Source organism: Accipiter gentilis, chromosome 30 (genome assembly GCF_929443795.1).
Source record: "Accipiter gentilis chromosome 30, bAccGen1.1, whole genome shotgun sequence".
Lineage (NCBI taxonomy): Eukaryota > Metazoa > Chordata > Aves > Accipitriformes > Accipitridae > Astur > Astur gentilis.
The window spans coordinates 8,727,748-8,752,757 of record NC_064909.1 but is presented as its reverse complement, the minus strand read 5'-3'; the positions used below and the strand labels follow the sequence as shown (position 1 = coordinate 8,752,757).

The 25,010-nt window shown below is 38.1% G+C and overlaps 1 protein-coding gene across 3 annotated transcripts in view; it reads right to left on the bottom strand.

The window, feature by feature from the left end:
- The window catches only part of SYT14 (synaptotagmin 14), a 93,179-nt gene extending 70,668 nt beyond the window's left edge, over positions 1-22,511 (bottom strand). For all 3 annotated transcript variants that reach the window (XM_049833992.1, XM_049833993.1, XM_049833994.1), the window contains exons 1-2: positions 22,409-22,511; positions 10,721-10,768 (exon numbers count right to left, since the gene is read on the bottom strand). In XM_049833992.1, coding sequence (XP_049689949.1) covers positions 10,721-10,768; positions 22,409-22,421 — 61 coding nt within the window. In that variant the 5' untranslated portion in view covers positions 22,422-22,511. The remainder of the gene's footprint in view (positions 1-10,720; positions 10,769-22,408) is intronic.
- Between the last annotated feature and the right edge of the window lie 2,499 nt (positions 22,512-25,010).

Genomic DNA, 25,010 nt, shown 5'->3' with positions numbered 1-25,010 from the left:
TTTTTCTCAAGTACTTCCTGGATACTAATTAGTTAAAAAAGGCACTGTATGCAAACTGTATAGTTCTCTATGGAAACACAGTATCTGATGACATCTTTCTGGAGTGAAAAATACATTGGCTGATACTTACAAAAAGAATGAAACTTTAGCTGCAGCAAGACTGCTTAATTATTTATGTAATTAAGTGTGAACACAGGGCTTGAAAATTATATTCCCGTATCAATTTGCATCCATGTAAAGAATCTTAGAATGCTTGTTCACAGATTAAGTATCTTATCAAGTTAAAATCCTTTAATGTATTACCATTGTAAAGCCAGAAAAAACCCACATAAAACTGTACTTCAATTTTCCACATGTAAATGTGTACAGATTCCCATCTATGAATAAAGGTTTTATACATCACATTAATCCTTCAATTAGTTTCTCACAGCTGAAGTGCCAAGCAGTTATACTTCGTAGACAGGAAAAAAAAAAAAAAAGTTCTTTTTTGCATGTAAAATACATCTGTGTCACATTCAGCACCAGAATTATTTTGATTCAAAACACACTGTCATAAATTCTGATTGGTTTGGACATTAATTGTACCATTAAAAGCAGTTTAAAAACTCTCAGAGGTTCCCAGTGGTTTCTTCTACAATCACAAACTGGTAGAAAGGCAGTATTTTCTCATAGTCATATTTCAAATTCAAACATCCTACTTTTACAAACTTCATAACTATCCTCAGTTCTTAAGAAAGACAACAATGAAAGTTTGAAATTCATACTAATACAACACACTTTTAGAAATACTAAAAGAACAAATGTCTTGCTACAAAGTTATGACTAATTGAATTGCTGGCTATAGAAATGGCATAGAAAGTTATTACAGAAGTATTACATTAACATCACCAATTCACTTTTATTATTATTATCACTAGAATTAGAATTATTAGAACACATAAACTTACCATCTCTTCATCTTAAATATCAAATTAGGATCTCTTTCTCAAATAACTTCCTTATTATGAAACAATTTTTCTTTTCCAAAAGATGTTTCAAACTTTTCAGAAAATAATGGCATCTTTAAATAAGTATCACCAAACCAACAAAAATCCTCAGACATATTAAAAAGCATTTAATATTTTTAATATGTATCTAAACCTCCAATTATATTTAATATCCAGTCAATTATTTTTGGAGCTCTCACACTCCACATCATACTGCTCACTTAGCTAGTAACGTAAAAAGCCACATAGTTACCTTAGTGATGTTTTAATTATTCATTTACAAAGCAATACTATCTGTTCTGTGCACAAATTAACTAGGGGTATGATCCAAAGAACCTCAATTAACTTTAAGATCCTAGCACAAAAACATTTGAAATGAAAAATGTAAGCTTGTTTTTATTTACAACCTGTTTTGTTTTATTTTTTTTACAACTTGATCTAAAATATTTTAGCCTTTAAAATTATTTTAAATAAGCAGGACTGTTGTTTTGTATTTAGTCCTGAAGACAAATTATTTATTGTTATTAGTTTTTACACCATTACATCTTGACACTACATGAAAATAACCTGTGCTGTCCAGCTCAAAAGTATTTTATCCAAATGCTATTCACTGGTGCTTGTCACTTCATACCAACTTTCCGACTTGCACAAGAAATTAACATATTTTCAGAAAGCAAAACAGGTTACTGAACCAAAAAATAAGATTCATGCCTTGATTGCCTTTTCTCCATGCTTAAATTATTTATCTCCGAAAAGTACATATTTATTTCTCATAGACAACTCATGTCATAATGGAAAAAAACAAATAAAACCCTCTATACCTGAGTCAGCTCAGTAGTAAAATACTTTGGTCTGACTGATTACTCAACAGGAATAAGAACTGTACTTTTGTATGTGTCAGTTTACATGTAAATATTTTTTTCTTTTATGACTAATTATATAGGATGGTCTCTTCTCTAAAATAAGTAACTGAATTTGAAGGCTACCTACGATTTTGTGCTCTTTCTAAACAGCTTTTCTTTGACAAGGTAAACTCAATACACAAAGTTCCACAATAATTTAGCAGAATTATTGTCTTCCTGTTTGCTGGAGTAGTTGAAGAAGCAATCACAAGTGAATAGAACCTAGTTTACCTAGACAAAATGCTACACCTACAGGGGGCAATATTTTATCCAGTGTTTTGTTAGAAGACTTAAAAAATCGAATTCTTGACTAGCTACACTGTTTTATAAACAAGATAAACTCTATGTGGCTGCTGACATTACTATTAGAATGCTTTCCCATAGAAAAAACAGAAGCAACTTTGCCATAAAAATTGACTAGCTGATGTTTCTGCTAAAAATCAATGACAGACAATGAACTCAGAATTCCCTCTAAACATTTTATTAAATGTGCAAAAAACAAAATTCCAAACGTATTTCCTATGCTTCCTGTTTTATTCTGTATTCATCTTTCTTCTTTCTCTCATATAAAACACCAGAACTATGTAATTCCTTTCTACAAATTTACCCATATCTTTTCTATTTTGCCAAAACAAGCATCAGAAGTGTTTTAGCTCAACTTAATACATGCAATTAATTCTCATCTATTAATGTTTTTAAATTTTTAGCTACATTTAGGTAACATTAAAACTGAAACTTTCCTGTATAAGGATGCTGTCCCCTTCAATTAAAACTTGTATTCTGCCTTTCTTCTCCAGCACAGACTTCTTAACTTAGCCCACTGCTAATGGCTATGTTTGTCAGTGTATTATGTTAAATACACGTTATACTGCTAGTCTTATGATGTTCCTTCCTACATTTTTTTCTCCTGCATCTTGCACTTTGTTATACAGCAAGTTTACAGGTTTTCCAGTACAAATTACAAGTATGTGCAACATGAGCTACCTGTATTTCAACACTTCAAATCTCTATATTGAATATATTACTGAGTGACATGTGATTTTAAATGAACATAAACCTTGAATGACAATTGAATTTCAATGCAGAACTGAAAAGAGCATTGCATTTCCTAAATAAGAAAATAATTAACGATTTTGAGTAACATGAACCTTTCAGAAGTTTTGAAAGACTGACAGAATAAAATTGGGATGGAAGTGCTTATTTAACTTTCTATTTGGAACAACAATGCCCTTTAAAAATTTTATTTATAAACCTTTCAAAGTAATACTGGGGAAAACAGAAAACTCACATTATCTGAAGTGATAAACAATGCCATTTAAAGGTTAATTTATTAAAAAATGACATACACCTAACATTAAGTAAAAAAATATATGTCCTTGTTTACATAAAAAAAATTTACTGCAATTACTGTATCGCAATGGCTATGCTGGTCTAACTCCACCACCACTTTTATTGCAGTGGAAAGTTATCAGGAATAATATAAACTTTTTTCACCATTTGGTTTATGTCACTTCATACTGGCTGAAGGATAATCTGCACTGCTACAGAGATAAACCAGAACTTCTTTTCCCCTTCGTTTTCTTAACATCTAATTACAGGGACTAGTAAGAAAAAATACATTTTAACATCTAGATTCCAGGACTTCCTTCACACAGGAATGTATTTTAATTAAAAGTCTAGAATGTATTTTAATTTTAAAAAAATAATTTATTTAATTTTATTATGAGCAATTAAATTATTTGACTAAATATTTACATCAAATAAGAATTCAATATATTTCATAAATTATAGTTTGTGTTAAAAAGGGCTTGGTTCAGCAAGTTAACTAATCACATACATAACTGCACAAAACCACTTCTAGCAACACTAGTACTGCCTCTGCAGATCATCATTTACAGGATTCCTTTCCCTTTCTTTTAAAATACCATACTAAAACTGCCTTTTGGAGATAAATTTAATTATAGGAAAAAGAGGACCCTGGGCTCCAAAATATCACTGATGTAAGAAAGAATTTAGGAATAACAGAAACCATAGTCTGAGATGGAGATTTAAACTTTTGACAGAAATCTTTTAATTCCTAAACCCTTATGGGCTGAGGAAGTTGTCAGCCTGCCACCCCTGCTGATTTACCAGTCCCTCAATGCCTTTTCTCTCTAACATGGAATTCATCTCCTATTAAGCAGTATCTCACAACAGAAATCTCTGAAAAGAAACAGCGAAGGAAGCATCTCATTGCTACTTAGAATAGACATAGATCATGGAATCATTTTCATTACCTCCAAATCCCAATAATCTGCTGCAATTACATAGCATATTACAAGACTGTATTCTCAACACAGTGGGTAAGAGAACAGCTGTGATTATAGACTTTTAATGGCACTCTCAAATAATCCTCCCAGTGCAAAAGTATTAAAGACCTGCAGGGGTCTAGAGACTTGTGGTTTGAAAGTTCATAGCTACTACAGAGTAGCTCTCCACTACTGGGGGAAAAAAAAAAAATCTATGTAATAAAAATCTCTTAGAACCACATTTTTCCTATCAGCCGCTGCAATTAATAACAAAGTGTGAAACAAGCCAGGATGCAGATTTCTGAACAGCACAGTGATTAACTAGGATACATAGCAAAGTACTGTGCAGTAAAAAATGATTATACGAACATTTTAAGTGAAGAAATGCCAGGGTTTGGATATAGCAAAGTTCTTACATACAAAACTTGCTACAGAAGAAAAGGTACTCTGATAGTTGCAATTAAGTGATCCCAGTAGCTGCTGCTTTCCAGAAGACTCCAAACACAGGAGAACACACAGAAACATTACTTTGCTTCCTGTATGGACATCAACAATCTCAAAGAAAAATACTTACTTCGTATTAAATTTTCTCTAGTCCAAAACGTATGAATACAGATTAGCTTTCCAACAGAGTGCAAAACTTAGTATATATCCCGGTGTTGTTAATTCTAAAATTACTACTTTCATTTTTTTTAATATGTATTCATACTTCTATATTATCTCCCAGATCTATTAAATTTAGTATTCATGGGATAAAGGACACAAAATTTCTTCTAGCCTGGAAAAAAATATGTATTTGTCTATTAAAAATTAACTAGTGCACAGTTATGAACAGATTAATTACTATTTTCTGTGTATATTATAAAAGTACCTTTAATTGTGTATACTTTTTAATGAAGAGTTTTTATTCCTATCTCTGTAAAAAGAGGAAATGCACTGCACTTTGTACTGTCCACATCTGAACTCTTAAATGAGTAGAAACAATGTATATTTATAATGTTTTACATTAATGTGGGGTTACCTAATTGAAAGAAATTTGCTACCATCTGTGGTATCACCTTTCTCTTGAAGAACAAGAAGTTCTACCAACTGGATGACAGCAGAAAGAAGGGGGAAAAATTATTTTGTTTCTTTTTCAGAGGCACTTAGTGTAGATTATCATAAAAACTGTAATATAACTTGAATATCAGATGCAGCTGACCTTCAGTAAAATAATCTTTCTACTTGTAAAATGAAATTCATGAATAAATATTATTTTTTTCCATTTGAATTAAATGCAGTTGGCAACTTAACATTCAGATACATGCAAATGGATAAGGATAGTTGACCAGAACATTGAAGAGGACACAGTTCTACTTAAAATATACTTCTGACAAAACAAAAATTCATATCTTCTTATCTTTTCAAAATTATTATTACAAGTGACATTTTTCATTGTCAGCCAGAGACGTTGCTCTTTTTGCAACTTCTTTCTTTTGCATATTAAAGAGCACTTCTTTTCCATTATTAGTCACAAAGGCAGTTTGCTGAATAATTTCCTTTGTTTGCAAGACTGCCACAACAATAGAAAGAGAAGAATGTTTGGAAAAGAAAAAAAGGCTTAAAAAATAATTTTTAAAAATCTGTACAACTCAGACCTTACTCAGATACTCAGTCTACATTTCCATGAATTAAATACAAAATACATTGCTGAGTTAGAAGTATCACTTTGCATTACTTCAAAAATACACAAATGAACAATGAAAGGTGAAAGAGACCTAAAAATAATATGGCCATACATTTTCTGCTTTAATGTCACCTCCACGTTGCACAGTGAATATTACACATATCAGAATATATTAAAGAGGGTTCTTCTTCAGTTATAGCTCAATATCATAAACACTCACACAAGTCTGTCTCATCTGTATAAACAGAACCTCAAAACAGCCTTAATTAAAACATTAGTACATCTAACAACAGTCAGTTCCCAGTGAGACTAGCAGCCTAGCTACAGTGCATTACACAGCCAAAAAAAGAAATATTTTTCTGAAGTCTGATGTCAGGTTCCCTAGATTCTTTTATGTCCATAGCAAATAACCAAAAGAACAATTTAATGTAACTTTCACGACTCTCTCAAAAACGTGTTAGGAAAATAGCCAGCAAAAAGGGAAACTTTTAACTGAGTAATTTCAGAAAAATCCTGTCACCTTCTTCTGTTGTCAAGAACCCTAAGTGACTGAATGAAATGACTCAGTCACTACTAACTAAACTATGCATGACTCTTCTTTCCTTAGCCAAGCCTTCAATTTGTATTGTCAGACAAGAAGAATTTGAATATGTGTGTGTACATAAAATAAACTTGCATTAAATAACAGAAGTAAACAAGAAGTTAATTTATAACAAAAGCAAAAATACCTTCTTCCTTTTTCCAATATCCAGAATTTGACAAAGTGTAAATACAAAATCACACAAACAGTTCAACCACTTAGCTATGTTAAACACAGGAGACACAAATTTCGGTGCTGTATTACTGAACTTCTGTAATAACTAATCATAACTTAAAGTTCTTTTCTATAGCTGGAAAGTGACTTGTTCTCCATTTTGCAGCTATTAGATGTTACATAATGGCCACAAAAATATGCACATTTGCAGGACACGCACCCCCTATAAGTACGCATATAGAAAAAGCCTCTATTTTAAAATACATACAAATTAGGTTTTAAGGCTTTCCAGAAAAGCCTATCAGTCTTCTTACTCCTGACCAGCTCTTTGCAGATTCTTCTCAAAAATGTATGAATCTGCTAAAAGGAAACTGAACAAGCAAAACACTATAAAAGTACTTTAATCCTTCTTGTGCAGACTAGAAGTGGACCCACCACAGTCTATCTTGGGCAACTATGAAGCTGTAACAACATTATGTGACATGGAGGCAGGCCTGTGCTAGACAATTGCTACACCTTTGGTTAGCAAATCTGAGTTCTGCATTGATACTGTATTGGTATCATATTTACACTAGAATTCAGATAATCTCAGATATTCAATAAGCATTATAACTGGTACTTGCAAATCTTTGAGTCTTAGAAAGACTCTTAAAAATAAATCTACAAACCAAATTAGTTTTATTTATTTCAGTGGAAACATTGTTAACATCAAAGAAGTTTTAATGATGCTTTTAAATGAAAGTGCAACTGTTTGCAGTCCCAGTATGGCAGCCTAGAGTACCTAAAAAAAATTGAAGATAATGAACATAAAAAAGCCTGTTCCATTGTTTTGGCTAATTTGAGAAATACAAAACCTCACAAAAAATGAAAAGTGAGGTTTCAGATTATTTTCATTTTAACAACTGAATATTCTCAGAGCAGATATTTCCTTTTTAAGCTTTGGTTTGTTTGTTGGTGGTTTTTTTTACACTTACGCCTTCATACATAGATAAGAAGTTACCATTAAATAATTCGAGCTAAATGGTGTGGTCACACATAGCCTTGCAGACCTTTCTGGTCCATTTCCACATTTCATCATCTGATACACCAAGGTTCCTATTTTTGTAGAAAAAATGAATGGGCAGGCAAGAACAAGACAATTTAGGAATGTGTTATTTTGCTAACCAGAAAGAAAAATTAATCACCAGCAACAGGTGTTCTTCAAGTCATATAATCCCCATATAAATTCTAACTACACTCCATCACTTGAAACCGGAAAGTTTTCCTGTGCATTATTCATAGAAGACACAAGCTTGCTTGCTTTTCCCTTTTCCTTATTCAGTAGAGGAAAAATAAGATGGAACATCACTGTTTATCATATTAGTTGCTTCTCAACAACAACATACTTGGAGAGACTATGAGAAAGATGGACAGACAAGCAAAGCACAAATGTGCACTGGCATCTCTAAGAATTCTAGTTACTTATGCTGGCTATTTACTACTAATCTTTCTTTCAGAGGTTCCCCACAGGCACTCTAGCTACAGTCACCTGGCAGAGTTACCTACCATCACCTGGCAGAAAGCATGGGAAGCTTTCAGGCAAACAGCAAATGCAGAACCATTTTGTCAAACACTGCACCAACTCTCAAAGCCTCATAGACAGCATTCGGTAAAAAATGAATGAATGATAGGAGTGCCGGGGTGTACTCTCCTGGTGCCACAGTCACACAGACACCAGTGAAAAAGGAGAGGGGGACAGTGCAATCTTGCCTAGCACCAGGCAAGACTACAGGGAATTATCCATGTGTCAATGTGAATACTTAATTTGTCTACCAAACTTCCACCATGAGCTCACAGACCAAAAAATGCTTGGCTTTTCATGGTGCAGCCAAGAGATGGTGAAGAGGAAGACCTCTATGCCACGAAACTTTTCAACTCGATCCTATATAAGCTTGAAATGAGTACCCAGTGGCACTAAAGACAGAGCTGGAAGGTCTGATTTGACTAGCTCCAGACTGCTGGTAGCCAGGAATTCTCTGCTTGGAAAGGCCTTCCTATTCTGAGGAGGTCAATACAGACCTTGAGCATGCACTCTGATCCTGGCAAACAAGCAGGCCTGGACAACTAGCAAATAAAGTAATCCTTTGGAGCCTGGCCATTGGTCAGACAATAAAAACATCTTGAATGCATATCAGATGATGTAAAGTCTTAGATAAAGTAATCAAAACACTACACGACTGGAAGACTTGAAGTATGATGGCAAGCATCTTCTGCTTTATATGTACACCTCAAGTAGGGAGAGAGGACAGACAAGAATGCACCCAGCTCCACACACTACAAGGAGAAATTTGCCAGTGACATGGCTGGGCGTAGGGGCACACAAGGTTAGAATACACATAGAAACTCATATGAAGAAAAAAGGAACCCAAAATGTGGCAGGTATAAACGGCACTAAGAGGATACTTCTCTTTTAATCATGCTTATCCCTAAGCTAATTTATAACCACCAATGCTAAAACATAGGTTCCATGCAACTGTTTCTAAAAAAAAAAATATGTTTATAATATCATATCAATGGCAAACGGAGCCTAGAATCTAGTGTTCAAACATAACATAGAACATTAAAAAACAATGCACGTCTTTTCAATTTAGTTTCCCAGCAATAACATTAAAAAACATACAGCACTGCCTCCAAGAGCGTAGAAAAATTGTTTTTCTTAAAATCACTACAGTACCCTGAAATAAATAGAGATTAGCAAGATTAATAGATTTTTGAAACTTTATCAGTAGGCTTCCTGAACTTCCAATGAGTTTCATAATTCAGAAAGAAAAACAGAGCCTATTACAGAAGGAATACAGAACACTGTGTGTACCAACTTACACACCAACAGAAAAACAGAGATAGCAATAAAGAAGTTTTAAAAAAAACAACAAAACAACAAAACCCCCTCCCCAAAACATAATAAGGAAAAAGTACACCCCCAAATGAAAACGAATTAAAAAAGCAAGAATGAAACAATTTACAGTTTAAAAAAGCAGAAAATTGTTTTTAATTACAGTACTGTCAAACCACATACAACACCCAATTATTCTTTTAATAGATATTTGGAAAAGATGACTTGTGATGATAAAGCTATTTTTCACCTTAACTGGTAGACTTAATTCTGAGGTTAGGAGATATTAAGTAAATGTTTAAAAAACCCCTCATTTTACTAAAACCTTTAAGTGAATGCAATAGAAACTAAGTTCTGTTCAGAAGTCAAACAAAATTTCTTGCCACCAAGCACGACATGGTTTGACAATACTATTGAGCCAGTCTAACACTTAGTTGTCAAGAGTCTTGCAGCCCTCCTCCTCTCCCGCCACACTTTCTTACTCCTTTCCATTTGAAAGCACTGAGACTCTTCTGACCTAACAGTGAGTCAATGCAAGAAACTAATCCTTGAAGAAACTTTTCAGGGTTTTTTTGGTTAAGATTAGCTTTCACATCAGAACACAGAGGTTCAATAGCAATGCCACAGAAAGAAGCACAGGGCTGGCAAAAGGGACAAGAAAACAGAACTATATCTAGTCATTGTATCAGCTGAGCTGTACCGTCAAACTTCAACTTCTGTCATTGTAACTCAGCTTTAAACCTATAAAAGTCCTCTCTTGAGCACAGCTCTGTTTCAGGCTCTATTAATTACTGCTTTCATTACTAATACAGTTGTTTTCAAAGAAGTTTGAGTCATCAGGGTCTCAACTGAAAACATAGGCAGAGATTGCCAGTCCATTACACCAGTTGTTGAAAAAACCCTCACAACTTTCTATTACTACTAAAAATAAAATCATCCTACAAATATCTGAACAAGGCAAAGATCAAAGTTTTTGTGGCTTCCTATCACAGCTGAACAACATTAACAACTTCCGTGTAACTCAGTGAATATTGGAAGAGCACATTTTTCCTTCTTGAGAAAATTCAAATTTTATTTTGGAACTTCACATTTTATTTCTTTTTTTCATTGACAGCATCAGCATCAAAAGATTTTGCAACACAAAGATGCAATGCTAAGATCCAAAAAACCTAATATTGTAACATTAGGTAGCAGATTTCACACCAGTACTATTCACAAGCTCAGAAGTTCACGTTCACAAATCATTGCTTACCTTTTCTAATGCAGATTAGCTCATGTACACCACAAGTTCGTTCTCCACCTATGTGGAAATAAATCATTAGAAAATATTAACAAATAAAATGTATTTGGCTTCTTAAAAAGGCTTATGAACAGTGTAAAAGAAAAAGCTGTAAAACCATGTCATTTAATAAAAATGCAAAAGCTTGATTCAACAAGTTTTCAATTTATGTATGATATTCTTTGGAAAAAACAATAAATGTACCTTTGGCTTAATAGTACTAATGATGGTGCAGTTTGAAAAGTCTTGCATAGAATTTTTACACAAACACAAGCAAACTAACTGAAGCCACACTAACATTTCCCCAAGTATAAATCATTATTCCCTGTTCTGAGGGAACTAGCATCTACAGAAGAATTCTCAAAATATCAAAAATATTTGTAACATAATAGAATGCCAAAATAATGTTGTTATTATCTTCCATGGTAAAAACAAAACAAACAAAAAAAAAAAAAAAGAGAGAGAAAGCCTGGGGTTTACCTGGTATTTTTAATAAAAAACATTTTAGTGCTAGAATCACAGGAGTAAACAAAACATCAACACATAATATACCTAGTGAGGGCAATGAAGGAATCCACAAAGGAAGGAGAATACATTCAGCCAACCATGTTGAAAGAGGAAGGTGTGATACAGGGACAGGACATGAAACAAGCTATTGTTAAGCCTTGCAGAAGGAGGAACAGGCAGGTACAAACTGTTGAAGAGATTCTTTTGATGGTATCTAGAAATTATTGGAAGAGTTGATTTTTTTAATTATGATTACTTTATACTGAATGCATTTACAGCATTCATGATCCTCTTCGCTTTTAAATTAATGTAGTTTGGAATGACAGGTCCTGCGGTCAAACCTTAACATTCCAAGCTATACCAAGCCATGGCCTATCTTAACCATACCCTAACGCCCACTAGGCCTTTTTCCACTGATGACAAAAGACTGCATGTATATGAGTACAGAACTGAAGGGAACTGCCTAGGTCTTCATACCCAGTTCCCTGCAACCTCATGAAAATACAAAACAGACAGTTCCAAAAACTCACAAAACATCTATTCCATATGCATTAATCACTACTATCCTCCAAACACTTCACTAGACTCTGATAACAAAATTCTTTCCATCTCAAGAATGTGGAAATACATTATATAGCACTTATTACTCTTCTTCATTCCATAATAAAGGAATTAAGCCATATAATAAAGGATATTATGATATAATATAAACTAATATTTAAAACTCGTAATTGATAACACTAACAGATGGTGTAAAAGCTTTAAGAAGATACCTGTATTTGTAGTTAAATTTACATTTTAAAGAAATAACTGTAGGAAATGTATATATTAAGAGGAAAAAAAGTATAAAAGGAATCAAAAAATGGAGTAAAACATAACTCTTCTAAAATAAAATTAAATGTCTGTGAGGTATGAAGTTAAAAAGAATCCTCATTTTATGTCAACATACTTTTTTTCATATTCAGTAATATGAAATACAAGCCTTAAAGATACTCTTGAATGGGAAATCAAGTATCAATGAGTCTGATGATCCCATGAGTTTTGTATAGTCATCACCATTACAAAACCCAGCTATAATAGCAATAAAATAACTACTTCTTTTCAGTGCATTCTAGAAGCTGGCCAATATAGTTTTCATTCAGAAAACATTTTGGAAGGAAAACATAACAAAATGTTATGTAAAAAAAAAAATAATCTGGTTTTATGACAACAAGCCTTTTTAAAATAACAAACTTTGGGAGAAGATTACCATCTTCTTTAAAGTCATTGCAATCATCTTCAGGCTATAAAAGAGTGACTGAAACTCTTCTCCTTAGATTTTCTTCCCCCAATAGACTTAAATTCAGCAGTGAAGAAGAATAAAAATTACTGAAAAAAAATAAAAGAATTTTTCATTACACAGATGCTAGACAGTTAGTTAAAAATTAAGATTCACCTAGAAATGACCGAGAGAAGAACAGTGAGCAGCATTAGATTTTAATTATATACTGTCCTCAGTTAAATCAACCAGCTTGAAGTCTCATCATAAAATACTGCTTTTAAGTTTGGATTTTGCATTGCTACCTACTGTTTTCTAAAGAAAGCTATCTTTTTTCAATCACGTAGAAGCTAAAATACGACGGTGCTCCACTAAATAATGCCTTTACATTAATCCTCATGTTACTTTTTATTGACCACAAGGCTATATAGTAAATTTATACAATTTAACATGCATTCATTCAGGATTATTATTTTTTCCTTTTTATTTTGTTAGAAAATGCTGAATTATATTTCTTACTTAATAGGTGATTAATCTACTACTCTTTTTCCAAACTGCTTTTGGATGGAAATCAACTTAAATAAAAATACATCAAATTACCTATGTGTTTTGAAAATGAAGTTGAAGCAAGCATCTTTTATATTTTAAATTAACCAATTTATTAAACACATGAAATATTATCCTCAAGTCACCTGGGCAGATTCTTCTTTTCTCTAGTGCTCTTCAAAACTGTGGAACTAATACACTATTGACACCTTGCTTTTACTCACAGATCAACAAAGGAACACAAGTTTTCTGTCTTCCCAACTCCCAAGAAGTCTCTCAGCTTTGAATAACCTAGTCATTGGAAGAAATTAAACTGAAAATATGAAAACATTCTGCATGATGGCAAGATGTCAATTGCTAATTTAGCATTTCAGTCTGAAAGACTAGTTTTGTGTTGGTTAACCCACAAATCCCAAAGGTTCAGTGGTATGACCTGCTTAAATTTTACAGCCTTTGGACGTTAAAGTAATTGATTTTAATATAGTGGTAGGTCACCATACTTTTACAGTTAAATAAAATTTAAGTTTGATTTAGGTATAAATTATTATTAATTCTATTTCATCTTGACTATGAACATGATCTCCTATTTAACAGTTTAAAGTGAGTTTGCATATAAAACTACATAATACTTTGTGCAAAATGAAATCTGAGAATACAAAAAGCCCATCTGGGGACATAAAGCTTTCCATAATTTCAGACAATGGAAGTAAAATGAGAAATAATGAAAGATGAAGTAATTTTAGAACTGCACATTCAACAAAACATTTAAATTTTCTTCAGCAAGGACCACCATCTCGTGGCCCTAAAATCTAAATCATTCAAACATTTAGCACAAACAGAATGCCCAGATGTTTTAGAGGCAGCTGAAACACCTGATGAAGTTTAATTTTCTCAATTTAGGATAGAGATTTTGTATACCAAGTTTCTCTTTACCAAGATGACTATCACACCAAAAAGATGAAATCTTGTACATCAAAGAAGATAAAGCACCACGTGAATTCTGTATTGATTAAATTTTATGTCTTTTTAAAACTAGTACAATTCAAACCTCAAAGTTCTACTATGTTTGGACTTTAGCTGAAACTCCACTACTAGGTGCTGAAAATAATTGTCTAGGAAATTTAACACAGCAATTATAATAGAGTGATTTAGGTTGGGAACAACCTCTGGCGCTCTGAGAGACTTCAGAACAGGACCACCTTTACGGGAGGTTCCTCTGGGCCTCAACCAACTACGTTCTGCAAGGACGGAGATTCCATGACCTCTCCAGGCACTACTGATTCCAAGGGGAAGGCAAGGGAAGGTGTCACCCCTCTCACGGTGAGCACTTCTTTCTTGTAGCCTGTCAGGATCTCCCCTGATGTAGCTCACACCCATTGCCTCATGGGCTTTCTCTGTGCATCCGAAGAACCCATCTCCATTTCTTAGACCCCCTTACACAATGAAAGGCTGCAGTAAGAGGCCCCCCTTCAGGCTTCCCCAGACTACACAAACATCTCTCCCAAGCCTCTCCTCATATGCCATGCACTCCAGTCCCGCACCATCTCAGCGGCACTCTGCTGGAGTCTCTCCAGTTTGTCAGTCTCTCTCATACTGGGTTTACACAGCTGGATACAGGTCAGAGGCACATGGTTGGTCCATGTTCAACATGCTGTTCACCAGGACCCTCGGGTTCTTTCATGCAGAGTTGCTCCTGGCCAGTCTGTCCACAGCTTGTAGTGCTGCGTGGACTTGGACTTTTCATTTGTCCTTGTTGAAGTTTATGCAGTTCCCTTCAGCCCATTCTTTCAGCTTGCTGAGCACCTGCCAGGTAGCAGCCCTGCCCTCCAGCTCACTAACTGCTCCCTTATCTGGCGTCACCCACAAACTCGGCGAGGGTCCATTTATTCCATCCCTTCAACAAACATGTCACACAGCCTCAGTTCCAGTATCAATACCATGGTGCAACTTAGGCTGTATAAGATATGTTATTCTTCAATTCAGCAACAAATCCATGTTAGTAGCTGCAGCAGAACATTACATCATATCACGAAGTCTTTGTCATTGGGTGTAAGTCTTGGGACATACTCTTTATATGATAAACTACTTTCCTGCTGAGGATTGTATTTTAATTAGCATTTTCCCAAGTTTGGACTACATTCAACAAACATTCACTTAATATTTTATTCAACATTAGACAACTATTTTTTCCCTCAACAAGTCCATGGAATTCCAGTGCAGAATGACAACACCGTGCAGGCTGAGTAGCAGGAACAGGGTGAGGGGCACAGCATCCACTACAGCCCTTGAGAGCCCACCTTGCCAAATTACAGAGGAGTAGCTGCTGCTCACGCACAGCAAGGGCAAGGGACGTGCATTTCAGCAGAGCTCCTCCACTCCTGCTCTGTAACCCCAGGTCAGACAGTCATTGTCAATCTACAGATCACAGGTAAGGCTGGCCAGCTGCCTCGAGCATGCAGGATTGTCGAACGAGAAGGAAACAACAGTGCTGTGCAGCAAATGCATAAAATAGCGGTGTTACAGTGCAGAAAAGTAAAATGGGATACAAGTGATAAAGCCTAACACACTGTTAATGTTAACGTGTCTGAAGCATGTGGAAATACTAATGCTTTTGCTTCAAATACAAGATAGTTAAGAAACCCATTCTTATGCTAGTCTGTTTCATATAACAAGCTACAAATTTATTCTAAAAGGCAACTATAATGAAAGTGTTCTGGCTCACATATACCAATGAATCCAGTCCTTGAAAAATTGCCTCATACCATGAACTGAATTTAAGGAAGAATCTGGTTTTAGAGGAACACACAGCTAACTGCAAAGGAAAATAAACAAAGCTGAAAAGACTTTCACAGAACAGCAACTCTACAGCTGGCATCAGTATGATGTTTTTCCTAAACAGGTTACGTACACTCATTAGTCCATCCTCACCCATGGTGTAAAATCATCTCTGCATTCCTTTAGTACCCTTTTTACCACTTTAGTCTACAAACAATATTGCATATGTAAAAAATGAAATGTTTAAAGTTCAATGCTTGGAAGGAGTGAAAAAGCAAACTAAAAAGCAAACAATATTGAATTTATTAGGACAGAGACAGCAAGTTAAAAAAAAACCTCAAATTTGCTATTTTATATCCTTATTATGCACCCACATCTTGTATATTTTCTGCAGTTTTGGTCTCTTCTCTGTCCCACCAACTCGAAGAATAAAATAGAACCACAGAAGTCACTGAGAAAGGCAAAAAAAGTCAATAACATGGTTAAAACACAAAGAGTTTCCATTTGAGGAGTGATTTAATAGAGTAAGACTCTTGGACCTGGAAAAAAGACACAGCAGATGGTGGACGTAAGCAGGTGAATAAAGAACAACTATTTACTGTCTAACCCACTAATAAAAGAAATAAGTATCAGATTAAACTAGCAGCAGATGTGTTCAAGATCAGAAGTTTTCAAGAGTAAAAGTTAGAAATCAATGTTCTGATTTTATAATACAAACTCCTACTGTACACACTGTCTTCTCTGCTAGCACCATTTAAAAAAACTGCTTGTTTCAGACTACAAAACAAAAATACCTGTAAGATGTGTGTCAATCATATGGAACCTACCACTTTTCACATCAAAGAATATGCTCCTCTGCAGAATGTAACCTATTAGTTCACAAACTCAACACTCAACTGCTGTCTTACACTTAACTTTCAAAACCATCCCAAAGTTTCTCCATCTCACTCTAGAGACAGTTTTACACAGAAATCAGAAAACATCTCCCACCTTCAAAAGTTAAATACTTCAAAAATTAAGAAGTGCGAGGATTAAATGCTGACTTGAAATCCACTTCAATCCCCAGGTGCACATTTATATACAACATAGGACCTTTACCTTATGCAGTTCAAAACCTGACAATATTCAGGAAAAGCCTGAAAGTATCAGCTGTGGATCCCTCGCACCATTCACTACAAAAGCTGCAAGAAGTGTAATTGAATCAGGCTGGGAATAAGGTGAAGAGAAAATATGACCTAATGGTTAAAACAGTTGAAAGTTCTCTAGAAGATAGCAAGACTCTCTTCTCTTACAGATCCCCTGTATTTTGATAGGCAGTAATATAAGCCAACATTTTTAATCAGGTAGCGACTATGTGATTGCTTTCCTGCATGCCCATCTTGAACGCCAAGAGTTCCAATTTGCAAAAGTGCTAAGCACTAAAAATGAACAGAATTCAAGAAGAATTTCACTCTGAATGCATCAACTGTTCTTATATGCAGCATGATAGTTTCATCTTGGCCCATGGCAAGCTTGTCAGAAAGAAGTCTGTAGAGCATTAGAGGTTAGATTTATTTTTATTTTTTTTTAAAAGGTAGCCCACTCTTACCTAAAAGGCAAGAGAGACCTAACAGCTGTCTATTTCAATAGATCCATAACACCACAGTGATGACAGTGTAACACAAATCCAACCCGGAAATTGGTAATTTTGCATACAGCACAAGGTTTTACTGCCATCAGCAAATAATGCAGGGAATCATCCTCACAATGACAATAAAAAAATTAATACTGAGTAACATTTGCTGAATAGTTTCCACTACAGACAGTGAATGAGCATAAGACAGCATTAAACAGATTCTGTGTGGTTGATCAAATCCGATAACCTGACATTTGATCCACCCCACATTTAACAAAAGTGTTTAAAAGTGGGCCTAAGTACAAAATACGGCTTCTTATGTTTAGGCTTTATTTAATACTTCTGCTGCTGCTCAACCCCTGCCCTGGCTGCACCAGCTTGGATTCACAAGCACTACGGCCAATTCAGATCAGTGCTAACTTAAGGATCTCTGTGTCATCTTACACCCTTCTAGTACACACTGCAGTGACACCTGAATATCCCAGGTAACTTGGAAGTTAAGATAAAACTGTTCCCTGGGCCAGATTCAACCTATGAGCCACGTGTACTCCTACCTAAGCACTGTACGCAGCTCATTGCTCTTTTGTTTTCTGTTCTGGTTTCTGGCAATTTGCAAGTAGGCATAGTTTTCATGTAATGTATATGAAGCAGTGTTCTAAATCCTCTCTCTTCTTATATCCATAGAAAAAAAGTAGGTTCATTTTGTAATTTTTGTCTTTGTTTCCCAAGGAAATGAGGGTTATATAATTAAACAAGTTTGTTTCCTGCCCCATCCTTCTATTGCTTACAGATTCACTGGCTAATTTAAGCCAAAATTGACAGGAAGTTTTAAGAACTTAATACTTTTAGGATTCTATATTTCATAAAAAATCAGCAGTCAAATGCGACATAAACACAAACCCCACCAAACACAGGGACTGCCAAACAGCTGAGAAATCCACGCACAGCACACACAGCTGCAGCTGCCTGCTCCCAACCAAACAGCTGGCAGATGAGAAAAGATGGGGAGGACAATCTTGTCAGAAACATCAGAGAGCTCAGGACACTTCAGAGACACTCAGGAGGTATTCACAAGCCTAGATACACAACGAGGACCTTGGCATACTACAGCCGGAACGGCAAGTGTTACACTAGTAGGATCACAGGGGAAAAATATGGGAAGCCATGTTCATTAGTCTCATTACTCTAGCAACAACTTATTAGATGACAGCACCACCCTGTAATTCTTTCTTCTCTAGTAGATTCCTTTTATCTGTACGGCTCATTATTCTCTTTAATATTACTTCTCAGTTCTTAACACCAAACTCCTCACAATGAAAACCATAGGAAAGAGTTTAAATTAAAAAAGAATTAACTCCATCTGAAAAGGTTCATTTCTAAATGTACTCCCCTCCTTGAGAGATGTACACTTTTGTATAGCCTATACCATGTTAAAGCATGTTCCAAGTGCAGCCCAAGAACCTGGTAAAAGTAAATTCATAAGGATATGCAAGATGTGCAATTCTGCCTTAGGTTACAAAGCACCCCACTGCAACCTTTACATTTCTTTTCCCTCCTTCATGCAACACAATGTGATTTCTGCTGCTAGCTCCTCACCCAGACCTCAATTCAACAGAACTCTTAAGGCAGGTGCCAAAGTTTTGCTACTGCTCAAAAAAGGAAAAGCAGCTTAAAGAAATCAAATTAATGCTGCCATGAGAAACATTGCCATGGCAATGCTGAAGGATTCTCAGAAGTGACTCCTCAACACTCTCTCTTCCCAATCCCAGCAAACCATCACAAGACCTGAGGCCTGGGCACCTGCAGGTGAGAGAATCTTAAATCTCAGACTGCCTGCCAGTCTGGGCTTACTACTGCTTTCAGTTTGGCCTTACTTTCTAACATATTTGCAATCCTCCCCATTCTGATACTCTCCGCATTAGATTAATTTAGCCTTTCCCTATGAAAAAGTGGAAATATTAAGCAATAAAAAACCTTGCATCATAAAATAGAGCTCCTACTTAATACTAAGACTGATTTTGTTTTGGAAGAGAAATATACTGAAATAACTGTAAATACAAGTCTCTCAACTCACTTGAGCCAAAAGTTTTCCCATTGGGTTGCCCTCCGCTGTTTCCTAACAAATCCAAGACTGCCCGACCTATGCTAACTATATATCTGATGTCTTTATAAAGATATAAAAAAGAACATGTTTTACCATGACATTAACTTTATAAAGAAAAAGATGTAACTGTTCCTGAGATCAGACATTAACTTTATAAAGAAAAAGATGTAACTGTTCCCGCGATCACTAAATTAGGGCTTTGAACTTGGTCACATGAAGGATACTTGTCTTTTAAAAGTCCATCAGTGATCATAATGCAAAAAAAGTAACAAAGCATTGTCACTGAACAAAATGACAATGGTCATTCGCCATGGCCAATGGCTCTCTGGTTCTCTATAACATTTGATACAAAAGCCTCACTTTTAAAAAAATTTGGGCTTTTAGTGTTAGAATCAACGTAAACTGGTACCGTTTCCAGTGTTGCTTGGTCAGCATACTTACAGATTTTTTAAGAACAACCAGAAACACTTAATTTCTTGCAGCTAACAAATCCTATTTTAATTTGAGCTCTTTTAATTTTGTGCACTCTTCACATATAACTGTGTATGTCCTGCTTTGAAGGAGTTTTGAGCTATTTTATATTTATTCTTCAATCAGAAATTTTCAATCTTGCTTACTTCCCATGCCTTTACCAAAAAAAAACCTGGACAACTGCAGTGTCTTTAAAACAGAGCAAAGTATTTTCTCTGCTTACTTAATTAAATACATTTACAAATTTACATGGACACAATGTAAATTTTGTATTTTGACACTTTAGACAGGAAGCCCTGTGATTTGATCCTGACTTCAAGAGTTCGTATTCGCCCAAATCAAACTCATATTTTTAAACACTGCTGGCCAGGAAATAGTACTGCTAAACAGTCAAGGCAAGGTACTGTTGCATAAACAGGAGGGAGAGAACACCAAGATGAGGAATAAAAATTGTAACACCTACTAACAAATCTATAGCATTCAGCTATTCAGTTGAAAACAAAGAGAATGCTGCACACCGGCTACAGATTACAGCAGAAAAATAGATTGCATTTTCTGTCTTTGGGAAGAGTACTAAATCAAAACCTAGCAGATCACTTTCATGATTGGATTTTTTTTTATGCTGCCTCACATTTAACTGTAAACTATGCACCCAATTTTCTCAAGAGCTTCAGTCCCATTTTGGCAATTTCACAGAAGTATCCACAAGACGGGCTATTTCTAAAGTCTGGCCCTAATGAGAAGTGTTGCATTCTTTTCAAAGGCTAGATTGCTTAATTCATTCATGAGTATTTGCTTTAAGAAGTAATGCCCTAAATCCTCTGAAAATATTAAACACTGAACTTCACATTATGTGAATATTTTCAGATCTAACAAATTCTCACAGATTTCTGGGATACTGCAGCCTAAAATGAAAACAGAGACAGATTTTGAAGGACTGATGTATATTTTTTTTCCCTAAGCTTGAGTTACGTAAAAAGTCCAGACCCAGCAGAAATTTTTGCTATCTTCTTGATAATATTAAGAGGGCTTTTCAGCAGAAAAGAACCTAGCCAACTTAAAGCTGGCCAGCTTAGACTCCTGGTGTGCACAGCTTCCAAGACAGGGTGAACACGCAGCTTTGCTTGCGCAGTGCAACTTCTTACAGAGGCCTGAATTACTAATTCAAGGAAACCGACAGCACGGAAGCATCCCACATGCAAAACAAACAAGAACAGTTTGGGGTTTGCCCCTCACCGTTTTCCTGAATTCTTTAAGTTATAACAAACAGATGCTTTCAGAAAGAAACACCAGGGTCGAGGAAGCAGCATACCTTAGGACCTTCTTTTGCTGGAAACAAAGTTCTGGGATCTATTATTTTTGTTAAAGTATTTTTAACGAGGTGTAAAGTTACTCTCAGAATCGAGGGAAGGTTTCAAAAAAAAAAAAAAAGCTCTGAAACCCTGCCTTTTAAGATGATCATCTCCAAACAAACCCAACAAGTGTCTAGTACATCTCACTCCTCTGTTGTTGTTGTTAAGTGATGACTAGAAAGATCTGCGGACGCAGGCTTCTGTGCAGCCTGTTAGCTCTCAGCAGCCGGGCCACCGGCAGAGAGCAGGGAACCTCCCTCGCCTGGGGAATCGGTTTTCAGAGACTTCAGGGCCGGGAGGGACGATTACTTTTAAAGCAGTTGGCAAAGTCTCTCCGGGGAGGATGGATAAGGCTGCGCACGTTCAGCAGCTGACATTTACAAGCAGGGTGCGGGCTGTTCCGAGACACCCCCTCGCTCCAGCGGTCTCGGACCCGGCGGCGGGCAGAGGCGGCACAGCCCCGGCCCCTCAGCCGGCCCCGGGGGGAGGCCGCCCGCCCCCGCCTCCCCGCCAGAGCAAGGGCGGCTCACGGCACCGAGAGGATGCCTTCGTCCTCCTCAGGTCCCCACCGCGGCGCCCACAGGCGCACGCCCGGCAGCCTTGGGGCAGGCGGCGGCGGCGGCGGCGGAGGAGGAGGAGGAGGAAGGATGCCGGCCACCGCGCCAGGGATTATCTACCCCTGCCCGGCTCCCAGGCACGGAGACGGGAGGAGGGAGCAGCGACACTCACCTCTCCCCCACGCACGGAACAGCCCCGCCGCGGGGCTGGCCCGGGTTGGGGGGGGGAGGAAGGGGAGAGGAGAGAAGAGGCGTCCCCCCGCCGCCCTCCTCAGCCCGGCTCCGGGCACCGCCGGGCGGGGGTGCCGCTCGGCTTCGGCGCGCCCCCGCCTCACGCCGCGGTGGCAGCCCTCTCCCCCCCCCCCCCCCCCCCCCGAGCCGCCCCCCTTCCCGTGCCCGGGGGAGGAGAGGGAGAGGAGGGGGCTGGGGGAGGGGAGCGATTCGGGGCGAGAGGAGCCCGTTATTGGCCTACTTACCATCAATCGCCATGATCCCCGGGGTGGGCCGTACCAAGTGGAGCGCACGCAGGAGAGGCGCTGGCAGGCGCCGCGGCTGCGAGACGGGAGCGCCGCGCGGGGCCGGGCGGGGGCGGCGGGGCGGGGCGGGGAAGGGGGGGCGGGCCAGCGGAGCGTGCCGGGGCGCGTGACTCCTCCCCCCGCCGCCACCGCCCTGCGCGCGCGCCCGCCCGCCCGCGTTGGAGCGGCGGCGGCGGCCGTCGAAGCGACGGGGCTGGCCGGCTGGAGCGCGCGCCCGCCCGAAGCGGGCTGGAGACGCTCCGCCCCGCCCCGCCCCTCACCGCCCCGCCCCGCCCCGCCCCTCACCTCACCTCAGCGGCCGGCGGTGGGGGAAGTCCTGAGCGCCCTCCGGGTTGGGGGAGAAAATGCTGATATTCGTCAAGGGAAGAGCTCCTCACTTTCCATGGTTCTGTTCCGTGGGGTTTCTTCCCAAAGCTAGTGCCTGAAACAGAAAACAAAGCTGTTAAACCGCGAGCGTCAGTCAGGCTGTGGTTCCATAAACACCCCCGGAGCTTCGCACGCCCAGCACCTGCAGCTTCGCCGTGTTCGCACAGGTACGGCCGCACTGAGGGCCCATGCGGCCCTGTAAAAACGCTGAGAAAAGTCGTACTTTAGCTAAGTAAAGCTGAAAGACAGCAAATGTCAGCTTTAAAATTACCCACGCAGCCTTCACTTGCTCCACAGCGCAAGTAATACATCACGACAGGGTGCCACTGCACAATCACAGACCTTTTTTTTTTTTTTCCTCCCATTGTACCTCTGACTGACTTGGTACACAAGACAGGTGGCATTTAAGAGTGAATCAGGATCCTGTGGTGAGCAGATACCATAAATCTCAGGTTTGATGGCTTCCGTTTCTCACCGTAACGTTCTGTAGTCGCAGCATCCAATTTCCTGCTTGACACCTTCAAATTTACAGCAACCTTCAACAAACGCTTGAAGTGAATGTGATGCTAAAAGGGATTTGAAGAAATGAGAAAGGGTTAATGGATCTGTAGTAGTTTACAGAGGGGGTTTTTGGTGTGGAGGTGTTTTCTTGTTGAAACTTGGCTATGGCAGGCACTTCCCTGTGGCTACACCCTCTGTGTGCTCCTCCTTTCCCCCCTCAGGTGCTGCGTCAGTTGTTACCTTTTCCTCTGTCCTGCCTGCCACTGGTCCTTCCTCTCCCTTCCTTGCCTTTCCCTCAGCTCCCTCACACTGGGACCAGCCTTTCTTCCCCCAGGGGTCTGGAGTTGCTGTCCCACGCGGGACATCCTTCTGCACTCTCCTCCTCGCCTCCCAGAAGCTCCATGCAAAAGGAGCAGCATGGCGAGCAAAGAGGACAGGGTTTTGTGAGGCCCCACAGCGTTTACCACGGGGATACTGGGAGCCAGAAGGACGTCTGAGCCGGGCCGTGCATGGCTCCTGCGACTAACAAACAGCCAAGCAAATTGGTTATATTATGGATTTTATATTGTGAAAGACAACGGGATATATGTAAAACTCTTGTTGCTGTGTAGGAAAGTCCCGCTAACATTTGGAGCTATAAGGAAACAGAACACATCAGTACATGCGAAGAGGTTTTTTGGACACGGTCTGGCAGAACATAGGAAGATTTTCATGAGATCATCAGGAGGAATATCTTTGGTACCAACATATTCTTTCTGCCAAATGTAAGTCACTGTTCAAATCCTGGAAGCATTAATCTCCTTCAGTCTAGCAGCCTTCAGAAATGTTTTGTCATATGGAAAAATCAATGTGTTTTCTCAATTTCATTCTTCACCTCAGTTAGAAAAAGCAACTTCAAAGTGAGGAGTTTAAAAGCAAAGTCAGCTTGAGCAAAATGGCCATCTTGGAAAACACGAGTCCCAAATGACAGACATTTGTCCAGACAAGAAGCAACTGTAAAAAGGATCTTAAAAGAGAAAGTGTCAGCAGAGCTTAATGGCAAATACATTTCTCTGTACCAGCACTGACATTTACCTCAGATACCCTGATGATTTTCTGTTCGTTCCTAGAAAGTGTTCCGGCCCTGAAGTTTTCTGTACAGTTTATCTTGATAGCCATCTTTCTGACGATATTACTGTATTGAGCACAGGAATGAAGACTCCTGTGGGATCAAGTACATAGTTAGAGTTATTATTCTTCTTGACATTATTTTATTTCTCCCCCTGCTTTTGGCAGCATCCCCGTACAAAGGAAGTACCAGTCACTGACGTCGGCAAAACTTCCCAGAGCACAGACCTCTACCCATACAGAATCCAGGATTCAGGCTGTGAGATGTTTAAAAAGTAATCTAAAATTTTTGGAGAGCCTCACATGCCATCACATTTCTGTGATTCATGTATGCAATTAACATAGTGGGATGCAGAAGTTCCTATCATTGGACAAACTCTTTTTGAGGGTGAGGAATGAATACATGGTTGTGATGTAATAACATTACAACTGGAACTCTTAGTCCAGGCTTTTGGTTTTCAAAACACGAAAGAAACACATAACTTCTACCAAAGCAGTGATTTGCTCAGTTTGGAAAAACAGTTTCAGGACACGAGAAACAAACATGGTTCCACGTCGACAAAGAGAT